General features: G+C 29.1%; 1 protein-coding gene and 1 long non-coding RNA gene across 6 annotated transcripts; both read left to right on the top strand.

Moving 5' to 3' along the window:
* The first annotated feature begins 4,067 nt into the window (after positions 1-4,067).
* On the top strand, positions 4,068-7,888 carry LOC148233102 (uncharacterized). 4 transcript variants are annotated; one of them, XR_015810405.1, is made up of 4 exons: positions 4,068-4,205; positions 4,272-4,430; positions 5,666-5,877; positions 5,954-7,888. It is a non-coding gene; the product is annotated as an uncharacterized LOC148233102 (long non-coding RNA). The 4 variants fall into 4 exon arrangements; XR_015810406.1 differs by having other exon boundaries at positions 4,272-4,472; XR_015810404.1 differs by lacking the exon at positions 4,272-4,430 and having other exon boundaries at positions 5,954-7,887.
* A 1,355-nt stretch (positions 7,889-9,243) lies between these two features.
* Positions 9,244-15,616, top strand: LOC148233101 (ras-related protein Rab-26-like). Of its 2 annotated transcripts, none has more exons than XM_088190105.1 (4): positions 9,244-9,480; positions 9,611-9,634; positions 14,797-14,947; positions 15,354-15,616. In XM_088190105.1, exons 3-4 carry the CDS (start codon positions 14,798-14,800, stop codon positions 15,477-15,479), a joined length of 276 nt encoding a protein of 91 aa, XP_088046231.1. In that variant the 5' UTR covers positions 9,244-9,480; positions 9,611-9,634; position 14,797; the 3' UTR covers positions 15,480-15,616. The 2 variants fall into 2 exon arrangements, with proteins under 2 accessions (XP_088046231.1, XP_088046230.1); XM_088190104.1 differs by having other exon boundaries at positions 9,399-9,536.
* The last annotated feature ends 3,587 nt before the right edge of the window (positions 15,617-19,203 follow it).

Raw genomic sequence — 19,203 nt, 5'->3', positions numbered from 1 at the left:
AGTACACATTTTGGGAGTAAGAAATATAAATGTCACTGTTACATCAAGCATTTCTCAAGGATCTAATCTGTCAAATAATATTTAATATTTTTTTATTCAGCTCAAAGCCTTGAAAATAATAGAGAATAGGTACTACAGAAAAGATTAACCTTTTAATTTTTCCTATATTTCAGAAATGTAATGATGTGTTGTTATGTATAATGTAAATGTTTCTCCAATGTAACGATGTCAGTCAAGCTACAGTAAAAATACTGACATATACTAACATAAATTTAGGTTCTATTTGCTTTATTGTGTTCGCTCTCCTTATTGAAATTTACACAATTTATTACCGATGTGAGTTTTCATGTAGTTTTAATATATGTTAATAATATTATTAAGAATGTGAACCTCTCCAATTAAGGTGCCATTTCATTCCGCGTTTAATTTAAATATACAATGCATAAATTAACTAGTCAGTGTATACACTAACGGACATAAACTAGTTAAAGTGTAAAGAAATCGTTCGTCTTGAATTCTAGTATCTTGAAACACTGATATTATGACTGTTATCGCCAGATGCGAATAAAAAACTCAACATATAAAGACGAACTGCATGCTTCAAAGAGCAGTTTTTGTTCCAAAAAATATGAGCAGAGAACTTAACAACATTTTTACGAAAGTTTGGAAATCACTGGGTTAAGTTAAAGAAAATCGTTTAAATTTTTTTGTTGCTATTTAATTGCTTATTGATGTTACTCACAATGTGCTCAACACTTTTAGCAACTATTTTCACCGAAAGTCTTATAGATTGAAATAAGGTTGTAGCAATCATACACGATTTTATCAATTCACCATTGGTAAATTGCTTTATTTTATTTAGAGTTAAGATAAAATACGTAGAATTATTTAGGGTTAAGATAAAACACGTAGAATTAACCGAATTATATTTTTTAAATAATATGTATTATAATTGCACGTAAAATAAATGAATTTAAAATGCCCCCTTTGCGGACTTTTGCGCCACGTAGCTCTGCTGATCCCATGCACGTTTTAGCACATTGAGTTCTTTATTATATACGAAATTGCTCATCTGAGAATAGACCGTTTATATTTAACAACATAATAAAGGTCAGGTCCGTTTTAGGATGGGGCACGTGCCTGTCGGGCGCCGGCGGTCGGGGGCGATCCTTCACGGCAACAGGTAGCAACAAATTAGAGCTTCCCCCTTTTATTGCTGCAGCACAGGGAGGCAGACCGAAATATACAGTCATAAATCTGTGATCTCGACTCTTCTGGCTATTAGAGTTATAGCTATAGCTATAGCACACGCCCACCGTTAACTTAACAACTTCGTTCTGGAGGTTATTAGCCAATTATACGTTATATTGTATAGCAAACCCTTCTCGACTTTCAATAAGAGGCGATAAAATTAAATTTGTGGTTCTATTGAATAGTGGATATCGATTTTAACTGTGCCATATGGAAAATTAGGTTTTCAATGCTCTGCATTTTGTGATCAAAATAATGTTTACGAATTCATTAAGATTAGTAGTGAAATAGTTTTGGCAACAAATGACTGACTTATTAATGCGAATTGCTTACTGGAAAACAATTTGACTATAATTTATTTATTCTCAAGAGTCAATGGACCAATATAAATACACGTAGAATTTAAGTAGACGCAGAGAACAGAGCTGAATTAGAATAAATAAAAAATACTACTAATTTTAAAAACAAATAAAAATAAAATCACGTTGTGCAAGACATTATCTCAGCGTCCACAGCGAATCTAGGAAAAAACTTATTATCGGTGCATGTAGAAGACATTTTAATATTTTGTAAATATAGTGAAAGAGGGCATAGAATAATAATCTCGACAATTGTATTTCAAGAACAAGAAAACAATATTGCACTGTATATTTACATAAACCAGCCCATCCTTCACAACACATGGTATTCATTTAAGAGCACATGATGATCACGCTTTGATCGATGTTATTGTGGACTGACTGTTGAAAATAAATAGTTAAAGTGTTTACATCTGATTATAATCTAAACTATTCCATTAAGTTCTGTTACCATATTTTTATATATTTTTTTTATTATTTAATTTGCCTTATTATTTACTCTACAACTAATTACTGCACTGATGCAGCTACATTTTTGAAATGCATATTTAATATAATTATTTTTGATTTTTTAAGTTCTAACATATTGTTTATTTATTTTACATATTATATTTTCCATAAAATGCTGCTCTCCCTGTATGCACAGACAGCACAATATCATAAAGATCTAAAAGTAAACCACCCAGACAGGCACTCCATCATTCTCCCACGCCGAAAGAAAATTTTCTCTCAAGGTCTTTTCCCTTTGCGGAATCTCCATCCACCCCTTTCAAGTTGTCACGTGTCGTATTACAAGGTCACAAAATTTCTGTATACGTAGAACGTAGATCTATATATCCTCTGCTTGTTGCTCCTCTCGGCGTGACCGGCTTGTTAATATACTCTCCCTTTTGGCGGGCCACCCCCTTCTGGCATGGGTGTTAAATCCCACCCCACCCCTAGTTCACCTTTCACCCTACGAGAGCAAACTCAATTAGTTCCGGGCTCTTGTAGCACTTGCCTATTCGTTCCAGCGATGGTATTACACTCGATTTGCTCCGTGGGTGAAAGGTTTAAGTATTTTTTGGAAAGACATGCTATAAATCGAGGTTTGTTATGAAATTTAGAAAGTAAATTCAAATGGAAGACAAAAAATACCGTAAACAAGGTAGTGTTTTACTTGTACATAATATTTTTTTACACGTAAAATTTTGTATGGCTATCAGGAGGAAGAGATGGCGCGGATTCTTGGTTGGGCCTCTGACGAGGGACTTAATTATGCGAATGCGAGGTGGAGACTTCGATGAAAGATACCTTACTCCGTTGCTTGAGTGTGAAAGACTTTTGTATGTAAATACAGCGTAAAGGTGCTTCAAAGGACACTGTAAATAGAGCGGAGTCTTTGATGGAGACGGCTGGCCAAGGACAAGCTTTACGAATGGCGGCTCACTGCAATGCTGGCTTATATAATAAAGACATGCGATTAGCCTTCGACAAGTCAAAATACAAAGCTTCTGCCCAATCGCTAGTAATAGCCTAAGAAGTGATTTCTTTTTTAATAATTGTTTTATTGCGCTTTTTTTATCCGTCTCAAAGAACAGTTCAGAGAATAACGTCCGAATGTAAAAAGATTGCCACAATACCGCATAATTATTTTTTATTACTTAAATTCATTGTTGTAAATTAAAAATTTAAGAGGCAAATTTATGGATTTAAGTCATATATAATTAATAGGCGTTAAAATCTTGAAAATTATTTTTCACTACAGCTTTTTAATTTTTAAGGACATTTTAATTTTATTTAAAATATATATATTCGCTTTGTTTTGTAATATTAGTAATTTTGCACTTTGTTCAAAAGAGGAGGTTAAGTAAATAAGGTTCTACGATATTTTAAATGTGGTCGAATAAAGGTGCTATACAAATTCATTTTTCAGTACTAAATTAATGTTTATTTTAATTCCAAAAAATATTCAAAGATTAAAATTTGGTTTATACCTAATAAATAATTGCTTAGCAAAAACGTAAAATCTTAATCCAAATAATGTCAAAAGTAGTTGTGAGAAAATAAATTTGAAATAAAAAAAATCAAACTAGGTAAATAAAGACCAAGGAATACGCATCTCCCAAATATTTTACAAAGTGCGGTACAACGAAATCTAATGATTTAAAAAAAATAATAATACTGTTGTCTTTAAAGTAGATATGTTATTATTTATATTAATTCGAATAAATTCAATAAAATAGTATAGCAATTAATTTTAGTTTAGTATAAACAAATATTTATGTATATATTTATAGCATGTTAATAAAAATCTAGGGCCTTTATAAAAGCATATTTAATTATGCAACATGTAGTGACGTAGCCTGATTTAATTACGTTTTAAAATTAAATTAAATATGGAAAATGGAGTAATGATAAACGTATTGGTATGTGTGTCGTTTGTAGGGCACTCGCCGCATTGATCAGCGCCGCGACGCATATTTCCAATCCCATACGCGTTCGGGCCCGTTCATTAGTGTATGTGCGCGACGCTGCAGCCCCCAAGTGTGAAGCAGTTGCACCGTGTCGAACTGTGTTACTTTTAAAATTAAACGGTTTTTATTTTATTAAACGGTATTTATTCAATTTAATTACTAACTAAAGTTAAAATTAAATTAACAGTTTTTCTTTCAATTTAAGGATGGATAATAAAATTTATAGAAGACCATAACCATCCCATACTAAATGCTGAAGCTCTCTCTTGTTTGCCTCCATCTGAGGAAACTAATATACAATAATAAAATTCCTAATGCGCCGCCTTTATTTTCATATCTAGCTTTTGATGAAAAGACACTACCGGTTAATTTTTTTTAATCACTACCTGATGTGTGTGTTTCTAATGTAAATACTAGTTATTCTGTTACTAGTCGTAATGCTATTATAGATCATAATTATTCTGCTACTAGTAGTAATACAGTAAAATTCTATATGATGTTTTGTGTGACTTTTCCATTGGTAATAATAATTTTAGTGAAAATTAAGTTTCCACTAGTAATAATTTAGTCAATGTATATATAAATGAAAAAATACATTGCATAAATGCTTTCAATAATTTATTAAAAAAATGGAAAAAAATAATAATAATAACTTGTATGAATAAAGATATAACTAATTCTGTAAATTCTAAATATAAAAATGTAAAATTAAATTCTAGATAAATTAAGTATTAACTAATTCTAGTTATTAACTAATTCTATAAAAGTTCACTAGTAGCCTCAGGCCGCCCAGCACTTTCAAGTAATGGAAAAAAGAAGCGCTTAAACGTCTGCAAAACTTTAATCTAAACGTTAAAATAATTTGCTCAATGCAAAGTTACACGAAGCAACACGTTTTATAAGCAATTTGCTTATTAAAATTATTATACTAGGAACAAGGGCCTAGCTCTAGATCAGGGCCGGCCCTAGGGGCAGGCAGTACAGGCGATCGCCTGGGGCGCTAGATCTTGTGGGGCGCCATGATACCAAATAAAGGCGCAATATTCACTTAATATTTTCAAACAATATTGTTAAAGAATATAATCTGATATTATTTTTTTTGTATACACTACTGTGCACTCTTTAGATTATTTCACGAGCAAAAAATCGCGACGAAAATAAAACTACAAATTCTTAAATACCCACAATCTCAAAAAATAGTATGGTGTCAAAATCATATTAAATTACTTTAATTTGAATTATATTTTTGTGCTCATGTAATGAGTTATTAAAGTATTAATAGGGGGGGGGCGCAAATTTAGTTTTTGCCTGGGGCGCCAAATAACCTAGGGCCGGCCCTGCTCTAGATAGGAGCTTACAAATAATTATTTTATGAGTATTTTGAGGGGTATTCCAAATGTTGATATATCCTTTTTGTTGGTATAGAATGAAAATAGATATAAAATGAAAAAAATATGTTTTAAGTTATTTTTTACAAAAAAAAAAATATTATTAATATTAATTTATTTATATTTTTACAAAGAAAATAATTTATTTATATTAATTTATTATTATTTTTACAAAGAAAATAATTTCAATATTCTGTATTTTTTACAAAAGGTGCCGAAGGGGATGTATGGATTAATATTACTCATTGATTTTTACCTCAAATCAAGATACCTATAATGATTACCTGCAATATGTTGTGTATCCATTTATCATATGTATTTGACGATTCACACCCAGATACAGAATACTTTTCATATTTATTATCATAGTTAATTGTAGATGCTACATGGATGCATCATGATTGATGTTTGTGCTAACGCGAGGTAAATTACGTATTAATTTTATTCTGCTAATGATTGAAGTAACGCAATGTAATCTAAATTGCATGTACATTTTTAGATCGATTTTGAAGCGAATGGACCTAAGTGCATGTGACTTTCAAACGATCTGTCAGTTTGGCATTTGAAGTTCGATCGTTTTACGCTTGGGGGCAGCAGCGTCGGGCACGCACACTAATGAACGGGCCAGAACGCGTATAGGATTGGAAATATGCCGCCGCGACGCTTCAGACGCCCCATTTTATAGTAAGCACATACCGAAAAGGTGTTGCATTTAGGATAATTTAAAGATTACGAAATAATAACGTAATCAATTAATATCACGCTGAGAAAAAAAACTTGTTGAACTTCTCTGTGATTCAATATGCGTGTAATTTCTGGAATGGGATTTATAAGGTGGTTATTAAAAAAAAGCAGACCGTATAATTAAATTCGTTTAATATTCATTTTACATCACTTAAGAACAAGATCAAGTTTCGTTTAATGGTGACCATGTTAAGGCGGTCGGTGGGAGGAAACGGAGGAAAATACTAGTCATAAATTATTGGAAAGATTGGTTTATATTGTAAGTCTTGTAAAATAATAAGGTCGCTGTTGTCTTATTTATGCATAATTTGAGATATAAATTTTATATATTTATTTATAATTTATTCTGTATATTCATTATAAATAATTCTTACAGTTTTACTATAAGAATCAATTTAATATAACTAGTGTATATAGACATTTTTAGATAAATACTTGAAATATGTGTTTATATGTTGTGTATTTTCTTAGTTTGTACAATAGAAATGGAATTTGAAATAAGACTTGACTAATGTTTTATATTTAATATGTAAGTACCAGCAACAATTCACATGTAGCACTTTTTTCAAATGGTTGCTATTTTTATAACTTAATACATTATAAGATACATGTTTAATGTAATATACGAATTTAAAATTACGTTCTCATTTCATTGGATTATCCTATACAGTCGAATGTATGTAAATATTTAGTCAACTGAAATAACTAATACATTTTTTAAATTTATTCAAGTTATGAAACAGGCTAAAAAAATTTCATTAATACAAAAAGTGACGCATCATTATTTCTTTATAATTTACAGTATACGAGTAAATGCAATAAAAACAAATAGATATACAAATCTACACATACGAATATAGTTATTGTAGCACCATCAGGGAATCGTTGACGTGTGTTTTTAATTTAATGTGTACCATCAACAATTCATAAGTATACTAATTTGTGGTACGTTTTTTGTAATTAGTTACTATTTTTGTAACTTATTAATTAATACTATTTAATTTTTTTTTAAAGATAAATGATTCATGTAATATAAGAATTTAAAATTATGTTCTCTTTTCTTTGAGTCCAATACAGTCATATATATGTAAATATTTAATCAACTGAAATAACTAATACATTTTTTAAATTTATTTTAGTTAAGAAGCAAGCTAAACAATTTTTCATTTAGTACAAAAATTGATACATAATTATTTATTTATATAATACTGTTAACGAGAAGTAAAAATAGAAATTGTGTTACAATAAAGTGAAAAAATCTACACATATGAATATAGTTATTGTAACACATTTAAAATAATCAGGATATATTTTATTTTGTATCTATTGAATAAAATCAAGATTAAGTAAAAGTTTAGCTGCAATTTATATTAATATTATATATAATTTTTTATTTAAATTAAATTTAGAACGGATCACGATAGTCAAAATTTATACTCTATACTATAAAACACAAAATACACGTGTATTTCTGTCACAACACCTCATATTAAATGGTGAACTGTAGCGATGTGACATTGCACATGTCATTATGGCTGCCATTTCAAAGTCTACTGTGCTATTTATAACTTTATTAAGCTAAAAGTTTTACTAAACGGCGACGTGCTGACGACCGATTACGTGCTACTGCAATACGTGAAGACAAGATATTAAAATTTTATATATAGCAAAGTATTGAAATAAATTTGTAAAATTAGTATGAATACAATTATTTATAATAATTAGAATGTGTTTAAACCTATCCTAGATGAAGCAAAGTAAAAAATCTAATAATAATATATAAAAAAAGAAAACATTAATCAGCAAAATGAAATTATGACGAACTGGACCAGCTCTTAACTGACATTAAATAGAACAATGTGCGATGCCAGCGTATTAAGGAACTGGATGGCGACAGTGATAGGTGAATATGCTAGTGCAGATTCCGAGATCTTTAGTGGAAGTTTTTATAGACAGAACATATTTATCAAGATTGTAGAAATATTCTGATTGTGAATGATACCAGGAAAATTACATAATATGGAATATTCTGACGGAAGCCCATTTCCATTGAGAATCTAAAACACTATGTAGAGTAAAAAAATCCGCAACAGGTTGAATGCATCTAATCAATTTGAAATTTTGAAATGACACCCAAATAAAACCATTAAGGAACACTCAAAAAGGTAAAATATGCTTTCGTTACGTATACTATCTACGATTACTTAAATACCTAAGAAATATTCTTTCGTCAATTTTTTACTAATAACCCATGCCAAAATTTTTTGAAGGCTTTTAAAAAAATAGTATATACGACTTTTATTCGCGTATCAATGTCAGCTATGGATAATTATTTAAAATACTTTAGCAGGAACTAAAAACACTGAAATTTGCTATAGTTCTTAATGCGCAATTTGTTACCCATTTACGAAGATCAGGAAATAATGTTTGATGAGTAGCGAGATTCGCATCCTTTTATAATAAATTTAATAGGTTAACATGAAAATAGTAATTTATTTAGTGTTGCATTTATTTTGGTATATATTTATAATTATGTAAATATTAAATAATCGGTGATAATTATTTTATTACTATTTTTTTTGTAAAAATTCTAAAATCTGTTTTAACAAGTTTTTAAAAATTATTTCTTCTATAAACGGTATACACCACGACAATGGTAATCTCACGAAAATAGTCATTAAAGAGCCTATTTTGTAATTTTTTTAGCAGCTACTGGATTTTTTATTTTTCAGTGAAAAATCTATATTACACCGAAATAATAGCAGAAAATTATTATTGTATACTTATTATTTCAATAAAAATCAAAGTAATATAAAGCTTTACAATTGGTCATTCAGTTTTATATCGGCAAATTGTATTATATTAGCTTTTTATCGATACCTTCCAAAAATGAGAGGTTACAGTAAAATAACTTCACCTAGGACCGATTTCAGCACGACACCTTACCGAATTCTTCCCTCTCGTGACGTCACAGGCGATCGATGGCTCACACGCAACCCGACACATACATCCGCACACACTTATACAGACAAAACTCAGACTGTCAGTACAGGACCGGCCGCGGGCCGTGCCGCCCAGGGCGCCAACTGTCATTCCCATAGCCGTCTCATTTTGCATCTGGTCGATTAATCTCTCCCCCCACTCTTAACGTAAAACCATTGTTTATAAACATACGCTAACGATCGCTCCCGCTTGACGCGTGACGGCGCCCTTATGAACCGTACGCTGGGCGTCGATACAGCATCCGGTTCATCTCGCGTCATCGAGAGCAGTTGAATAAAAGTGATAATAATTTACAATAAAATTAATATAACAGTACAATAAAGTGTTTAGAAAATGTGACTTATTCTAAATTATTAATATACTTATAATATTTATACACCAATATTAATACCAAAATATATACAATAAGGAGAAGATTTACATCATCTCTAAGGTATGTACGATTTATTTTATATTTTATACATATAAAAAATAAATAATAAACCATGTGGAATGGCGCAACATATGGCAGCGCCATTTTTGTTATTTGACAGTTCCTTACCAACGCAATTTGTTTATGATTGTGGGTAATTGTATTAAAAATAAAACTGAATACCAATAAAAATAAGGTATATGATTTTTTTATTTATGATGTACAATATGTAGATATGTAGTAAACATATTGATTATTAAAATAAAATTTAACTATTAATTTAATATTTCGTGTATGATTTTTATTAATATTTAAATAATTTTATTAATGCATATTATAAAAAAATATTAGTATGATAAAAATATTCATTTTAAATTAAAATGTGTTGGAAAATCGGAAAAGCTCTTTGACGAACAGAGCGCTCACATCATCTAACGGGAAAAGCTCGCGACATTTTCACGGAAATTTTCATATCTGCACCCAGATGGCATTCAAACTTCCATTTAAAAAAATTCTAAAATTTAATAAATAATTAAATAAAAATTACTGTTTAAATCTAGTTTGGTATCTAAATATCTTTTATATTTTTAAAAAGTTATTCATATTATTTTAATTTACTTAAAATATTATTAAGTATAAATAATATTATTTAATAACTAATTTATAATTATAATAAAAATTTATTATCATTTATTGTTATATTGTAAATATTCGAAAAATACATATTTTTGTATTTTAATAGACATCTATGAACTTAAAATAATACTAAAATAATTGGTTAATATATTTAGCCTAGTTTGAAACCATTAATAAAATATTTAGCATTTCACTCAATAACATACAAAGCTGGGTGTATCTTGTACATAAAACAATTATATATTAGCTGTGTTTTTTAAATTATTTATTTGTAAGTTCAGCAAAACACACAATTAATTATAATGTGTCATTATGATTAATTATTTTTTATTTTCTTTCTGAGAACTGAAGGATTTCTTTCAAAGAATTTATGTGAAAAGTGGTTTTGGTAGGAATTAAAATCTATTTTTTTCTGAATGAAAAAAAGAACAGAAAAATTTAGAATGTCAAAGCATGTTGAATACTAATATCATATATTTAGAATTCAGTCGATTAATGTACATTATGTTTATGAGCATTAGTGTAAAAGTTGTAGCAAAGGCAGTAGATTTTTTATCGCTTCTTCGCGAACAGTTTTACAAGCTTTTGCAGCTCTTGCCATCTTTAATTTTTGTTTTCAAATTTAATAAGAGCTTTATTTTGTCGGCAAAAAAATATTGTAAAAATAATACCGCGTCTCAATTTATATAAAATCGTACAAACATTTATTAACTTTGTCACTTTTTGGAATAATTTACTCCGACTCCCTGACCATTATTCTAAAAATGATATTTTTAAGGTCTATGGTCCAGATTATATGGTAAATGCACTTTAACATTCTAGCCATCAGTGGAGTCAATTGTGAGTAGTACTTACAGGATTTGATAGTTTGTTTTAGTGGCATCAGTTTTTAGTATACGATTCCTTCATCATCGACATCAATGTTCTGAATCCACTACTATTAATGAGTTAATTGAGATGAAACTAGTTTTTAATATGCTTAAATAAAGTGGCAGTAATATATGGGAATAATAATAAATATTGTCACTCTCGTTGATTTTATCAACGCTTATTAAAACAGCTCGGCCGGATTTGTCTACAAAATTTTCCTTTCATAATAAATTGACCACTTACGTGTCACGATTCAGTCGCTCCATGTCATCATTCTGGAAGAAGAGTAAAGGAAAAAATATTTCAGCCTTATGTTACAGTAAATGTATTATACTTTCACTGGCATTTCAATGAAATCATATCTGAATACATTTTCACCGGTTGATATATATTTCGACTAGAAAAAATATAACTTAAATGATAGGCGCCAGTGAAATTATATACTGATATTTCTATGTTGCAAAGCGTTCAATTAATTTTCAATCACAAACCTAACCTAAACGAAGTAATCAAACCCAACTAGACCAAATAAAATCGAGCAATGTGGCGCAATATTTCTGTAAATCTCTGACCATATGTAGATACGCGTACATTAGTGTACAAATACAGTTTGACTTACACAATTTTTTGATAAATTTCAGCTAGCTTCATTAGTGAAATTATATGTATACCAGTGAAAATATAAATACACTTATTTCGATAAACTTAAAGTAAATTACCATGACAGAAACAAAAATCATTCTAACCCATTAGTTAAAAACCTTAATAAGGTAACATGAATATTTGTAAAAAAAAGTGCTAGCTAACGTAATAAGAAACAACTTTTTTTTTTTTTTTTACTTTTTTTTTTTTTTTTTTTTGTCCTAAAAATAAATAAATAAAAGTGAGAACCAATTAATAGATACCCAGGTAAATGGCTTTGGCCAGGAACTGGTAAAAATAAATATTAGACACTGTATAAATACACTGTAACATGTGCATTAGACGAGAGTATCAGAGTCATTGCCGTACGAGACTGGTAATATATTCTTAGAATTTAGACATCTATAAACAATAAAGAAATAATAGTTGGTAAATATATTGAACTTAGCTTAGAAACAATAATATAATTTTATTTATATTATTAATGTTATTTAAATAATATTATTTGCATAGCATACGAATCATTGTGCTAATTTTTTATTTATTATTTTGTATAAAATACACCAAAATATTTGAGTTTACGTTAATATTTTATTATATTTATATATAATATATTTTTACTTGTGTATTACGTACCTATATATAATAATATATTTACAAATTACACTCGACGTGAACATGTTTTCGCGACATTTATTTAAAATTCAATAAGATAAAAAGTATTTTTAGTCATTTTTATGTAGAATACGTATTCGCAATGTGGAATACATATACGTATTCAACATTGCGTTTCAGCGCGTAGGTGTAAATGCCTTTCACCCTCTTTATTTTATGTAGGCGGAGTTAACAAATACGTACTTTATTTTACATTTAGAATATAAATACACATCAACATTGCCTTCCTTATATCTAAAAATAGCTTCAATGTTACTAAATTCGTCCGGGAAACCCCTGTTTAAAAGTAGGTGTAAAACGAATTCATTATTTCGCATTAATCTCACAGCAGATAAGCTTATTTTACATTACTTTGTATATACATATAAAGTTTATATCAGTATCTAAAACTTGAAACTTTCAAGTTTTAACTTCTTAATATACGAGGGATGTGTACAAATATTTCTAAGAGATATTTCTCATTAAGTTTTATATAATTTTTTTCTAAAAAACATACTATAATAAAGTTAAATTTAATAGCCAGTCTGATTCACTATCTTGTTTTAAATCGATCGAATGAATTTAAAAAGAAATTAGTTTTCTAAATAAAATTTCTGATAATAATAATAATAATAAAAATCTGATAATATCACATACCCTTCCATAGAAAAATACTTATTTTTGTAGATATTTTCAGTATTTATTTAGTTTATTAATTTATGTGCTCCAAAAACGTTATTTACTAATTATTAAAGCTAATTATTTATTTTTTTAAATCAGAAACCATAATATATTTAGTGATAAGTAAAACTTTTCAGGCATATGTGTAATTTACAGCTTACAGTAAAAAATCAGTTAATTATAAAACCTTTATATAACATACACCTATGATTGTAGATGGTTTCTCGCGTTTATTTAGTTTATTTCAGAATAATTATTTTATATTTATAACACCTAAAATTAAAATATTCGGAACATCAGCAGGACTTTTTTTATGTTTCACTATTATCAGAGCTCTACTTTATTTACATGCAAATCAGGTTTAGTCGTATTACAGAATTCCTGACAACGTCATACACGCTTAATTACAAGCGTGACATGCATGAATTTTTCTCCATGCAAAATTTCACTTAAAACCATATGACGTAGATACACTTATTTTTAATTAGATTATGTTAAATTTTTAATTAAAAAATTAAAAAATATGTAAATTAAAATAAAGTTAATTTACATGTTTTTATATAATTCAGTTAACTTTTTTTATTGGGAATTTTTAAACTCTTTCTAAAGAGGTGCATTAGAAAATTATAAGTATTATTGTCACTATTCAGATATAAGTGTCTTCCTTTTGAAACGATTAAAATGTATTAAGTAAGTGATTGCCGAAAGCTTAAGCTTTTTCTCTATCGTCTCTGACCCATTTTCCGTTATTAGGTTTGATTAGAGAAAATAATTGTTAAAGATTTATTATTCTCTTTGTTACCATTAAAAGCAAGAATGAAAGATAAATAAAACATAACATAAAAGGATAATATAAAAAGCTAATAAAAATTTTAAGAGCTGAAGTAGCATATTCTTAGAGAATTTTCAATATCAAATATGTACAGTTGATTTTAATTAATCATCACGATATTCCTCTATGAGATTAAAAAAAATCTAGATGAACCTAATATGTGATAATTGACCGGAAATATATTAATATATAAATCACTTCTTCTGATCTTCCAGACACGATATAAATTGAAAAGCATAAGGGATTCGAACTACTCGTCTATCGTACTGATAATAATAAACTCATTGTTAAGATTGACTGTCAAAATATTAACGAATTTTTATTCACCATAAATAAATGTAGCCTTAATAGATAATGTATTAAAAAAATAAAAATAATATTACAATTTAATTAAAACTAATATGCCACACTATTCTCGGCTAGGTATAAAAGTCTCTTTTTTCTTGCTAGAATGGGAAAGTCGTGACAAAATTGAAATAACAGAAATATTTGTAATAAAACTTATATTATCAGTCAGTTAATAATAATATAATAAATAATGTATTTAATAATTAAGGTTCATTAATCAAGAAGAGTTGTAATTTTAGTTTTAAATAATTAAAGTATGTATATCGTTCAAGTAAATTACAATATGGCAATGAGTAAAACTATCAAGATTTTAAATGTTATAACAACCAAAAGCATATGTTGAAAGCATTGATATGTTCCATTACTTATATTTAAACACGTACATAGAGTTTAAGAAAAATATAATTCACACCCCTTTACTCCTCGTGAGACCGGCTCTCGACCGCTGGGCTGTAGCAATGTCGCTCGCTCGCACGGAATATAAATAAAAAATTAACACCATAATATTTTCTAATTTCAGAATGACAGACGACAGTATGAGCGACGACGTCTTTGAGGACGAAGTTCGTCCACCGACAATAAGCACAGGATACAGGGACTACGAACCACCTCCTGATTTACTCAATCACTACAAAACTAAGAAACCGGAGGAAGACTTGCCAATTCATAAGGTATAAAATAAATTCTTAATTTTTTTAACAACCTACGCATCTATTAATTTTGGTATGATATGCAACTACAATTATAAACAGCAATGTAAGTATGATAAAAGGTAAGATCTGTACATGCCACTAATAACAAATAAATCGTGAAAAATAGAACACAAACTACAATCACTTATTAAACTTGAATTTTTGCCACAAAACAAAGTTTTAATACTGGTTCCTGTTTTGTTTTTTGATATCTGAAACATTATTATTATTTTAACTATTTTGCCACGTGTGTTAAAAACAGAAATTTCATGATTTGAGAAAAGCACGGTAAAAACCTACGTGCTTTAATTTAATATTTAGTATAAGCATTGGTATACAATTTTTTTGCGTTGATAATTAATTATATGTTTATTTATATTTTTAGACAATACTACTGGGTGATAGCGGCGTAGGAAAGACATCTTTATTAGTTCAATTTGAAACTGGAAAATTTCAATCAGGAAACTTTTCAGCAACAGTAGGAATAGGATTTACAGTAAGTTTTTATTAAAAAATATATTTAGTATACAAAAGGGATCATTGTAAGGAAAATAATATTTAAAAATTAGGTCAAGATCAATATTATATAAAAATATGATCCATTATGTATATAAAAAAATGCATGAAATAAATTAATATTACTTTAAATAGCACGCTTTTATTTTTATTACAACTTTCATATAATTATAGATATATTTTTATGCTTAATATATTATTTTACTAAACGACATTCGAATATAATTTATGCATCAATATATTGTTGATATTATCTTATAAATAAACATATATACATTATAAATATTAAATATTAAAACAATGGATGTTTCTTATTCCATCATAAAATCTGCTCAGTTTTTCTTCAGTCGATTGTATGCTATTGTATCGTAATTTCTATATTTCTATAATTAAATACATGTACCTCTATATATATTCATATATTCAACCATTTTAATTGTTCAAAAAAATCTATCTAATTAAAAAACCTGATAAAGAAATAAGTTTATTTCCTTCATTCCATAAAATATTAACGACTATTTCGATTTTGAAAAATCCACTCGATTACAGATCAAATTAATTGTTTGATTACGTTTTCATTAATGCATGAACAAGATTAGCGTCTTTTAATTCTAGATGTATATAAAGCCTTAGATATGATGAAAATTATACAAATATAAGATCACCGACTATCTGCTACAATTAATACTCACATTCGTTTGAGGTAGAAGTTGTTTATTTAAATAACGAGCTGGAATTCCTCATAGAAGCTTGCTTAAAAATATGCGCAAAAATTAGTAATTGCAACAAAATATCCTGAGTATCACCAAAAACACAATAAAGCGATTTTAAATAGAATCAAGAAAACCAATTTATAACTTGAATCAAGAAAGGATAATGGGTGTCACAAAATGGATTATTTTATAATGAGCAAAAAATTGAAATTTGAAACTCAATTTAATAAGTAACAATACTCTGACAATTAAATACATGGTGAATCTGCTATTATATTTAAAGATTACATTATGAAAAAGCAAAATTAGAGATAAGTTTACAAAATAGCAAATATCAATGTGTCATTTGTGAATTATATTGTCCACATAGGTCTAATTCACAAACGATGGCTACTATGTACGAGGTGGGATAAAAAAATACGGTAAATGAATTTTTATAGCAGCAACTGCTGACGCTACATCCATTTGAAGTAATAAGTCCAATAGCCTGATCCATTGAGATAGTCAGTGTCAAGTTTGAATAATTTGGGATTTATAAGCCGGCTTCCAGAGCTGAAAGAGTGAGGTTGTATTTACAGTGTCTGTCGCGCATCATGAATTTCGAACAACTCATTAACATTAAGTTTTGTTTTAAGTTGAAAGAAGTGTCAAAGACGCTAATGAAATGTTAAAATCAGTATATGGCGATAATGTGATGACTCTGAAGACGGTTTACAAGAGGTTTGAGCGATTTAAAAGCAGAAATGAGTGGGTTGAAGACGAGCAATGGTCGGGATGTCCTTCGACCTTAGAAACAAAAAGGTTCAAAAATGGTTCGTTCAAATAGGCGATTGACTATTATTAGCTTACCGAAGAACTGAACATCTCGTACGGGTCCGAGCAAAGCATTTTAACCGATAATTTACAAATGAGACGAGTGAGTGCGAAATTTGTTCCCAGCCTTTTGACTGACGAACAGAAAGAAATTCGTGTGTCAGTTTGCACGGAATTCAAGAATCTTCTAGATGCAGTTCCGGACTTCATGGTCAAAATTATAACTGGAGATGAAAGTTGGGTGTATGACTATGACCCTGAGACGACAATACAGGGTTCCCAATGGAAAACGAGTGGCTCTCCTCGCCCTAAGAAAGCACGTCAGTCAAAGTTGAGCCTCAACTTCATGCTAATTGTTTTTTCGATAGTGAGGGCATAGTTCGTTCCAAGGGAAACCAATGTGAACTCAGAATTTTACATGAACGTACTGCAAAGTTTGCGAAACGATGTACGGAGAAATAGACCAGAAAAATGGACCAATGGCTTTCTCCTTCATCACGACAACGTGCAGTGCCACACCTCGCTTCTGAACTGCGATTTTTTGGCCGAAAAAAAGGTTCCTGTCTGTCTATATCCGCCGTACTCTCTGGATTTAGCACCATGCGACTTCTGGCTCTTCCCAAAAATAAAAACTGTGTTAAAAGGAAAACGTTTTGTCACACCATTCCAGACATTGACGGCCACGACGAAGCAACTGAAGACCCTTCCGAAAGAAGCCTTCTAGAAATGCTTTGAATCATGGAATTAACGTTGAGATAAGTGCATTGCTAGCCAAGGAGAGTACTTTGAAGAAGATTAATTCAAATTTGATCGAAGATTATTACTTTGTTCTTAATAAAATTATTCACCGTATTTTTTGATCACACCTCATATTTATTCAAGTTCTTGGAAAATAATTTATAGCTAGTGAAGAATCAGTTGGTAAAAGTGATATTAAACTAACATAAAAAAGATAATTATTTTAAAAACCCAGTTTTAATATGCCAGGCAAATTTCGTTGAATACCTCCAACTAACTAACGTTAAAATTTAAGATTGTTACTCATCATTAACGCTTTTTGCTGTATGTTGTATTCCAAAGCACAATCTTAAAAAATAAAACTGTACATCCTTGTTTAGCAAACTGGAAAATAAATTGAAAATTTAATCCACAAACAATCTCCGACTTCATATAATCATAAAATTGATTAGAATTTGTTCAGAGAAAACATTGACCAAGTTATCGAATTAAACATCCCATTTAAAAGCATTGAAAAAGTAGAATAGGCAGTCGAACACAATAGGAAATGTATACAGCAGTTTGGAAAGCCACAACCAATCTAAAATACAAATGAAAAAAGAAAAAGTCATCCCACAGTATTAACACAAACATTAGCAGAAAAGCGTAAGTTACGCAATAAGTGGCAACAATTAAGATTACTAAGTGACAAAACACTATTAGAAAAAATAATTCTTTTCAAAGCTAAACAACGAAGAAGCAAAACAAATCCAATACCAAAAAATGCCGCCAATCAAAATCGAAAACAATAAATGAATAAGGAAAAGACCGACAACTTTGTAGCTTACTTATTTGAGGTATTCCCACCATAGCTGCGATCCTTCGACACAATCGTATAGAGACAGAGTAAAAACCCATCCAATTAAAAAGGCAACCGAACTATTGTACTTGACTGTAGATCTGACAACACCAGAATAAATAAATATGGAGAGGTATCCAAGGGGATGTTTTCTTAACATGCCAATATCGTAATCTAAAAAAGTAATTAGTTAAACATATATAAACAGGTTATAAATCAATAATAGAAAAATAAATGTTGTGTCTCATCAACTGAAAATAAAATTGTTGTGTCTTATCCACTGATAAGGTCATTTTATCGCACATAAGACTGAGAAGACTTTAAAAAACAATTAGAGCAACATAATTAAATAAAACACTAAAAAATATCTAAAAACAAACTCTCAGCTTGATAATGAAGTTGAATTTATGGCTAGCTTAATTATAATAGAATTGATGTAAATGATAAGATAAAAGATTTAATTTTTAAAAGCTAAAAATAAATTTCATGCAAAACACGTTCATATTGTGTAATTGCCTTAACCATTTGATTATTGAGTTAATTTATACACAATTAATTTGTTAGTATACACCTGGGAGTGAGTTAATTTGACGTATTTTTCAATAATTATTTGTGTT

The sequence above is a fragment of the Plectrocnemia conspersa genome, unplaced genomic scaffold (assembly GCF_051122295.1).
Source record: "Plectrocnemia conspersa isolate PC_06_02 unplaced genomic scaffold, ASM5112229v1 ptg000008l, whole genome shotgun sequence".
Lineage (NCBI taxonomy): Eukaryota > Metazoa > Arthropoda > Insecta > Trichoptera > Polycentropodidae > Plectrocnemia > Plectrocnemia conspersa.
The sequence above is the reverse complement of the archived record's forward strand: the minus strand, read 5'-3'. Positions and strand labels throughout refer to the sequence as shown.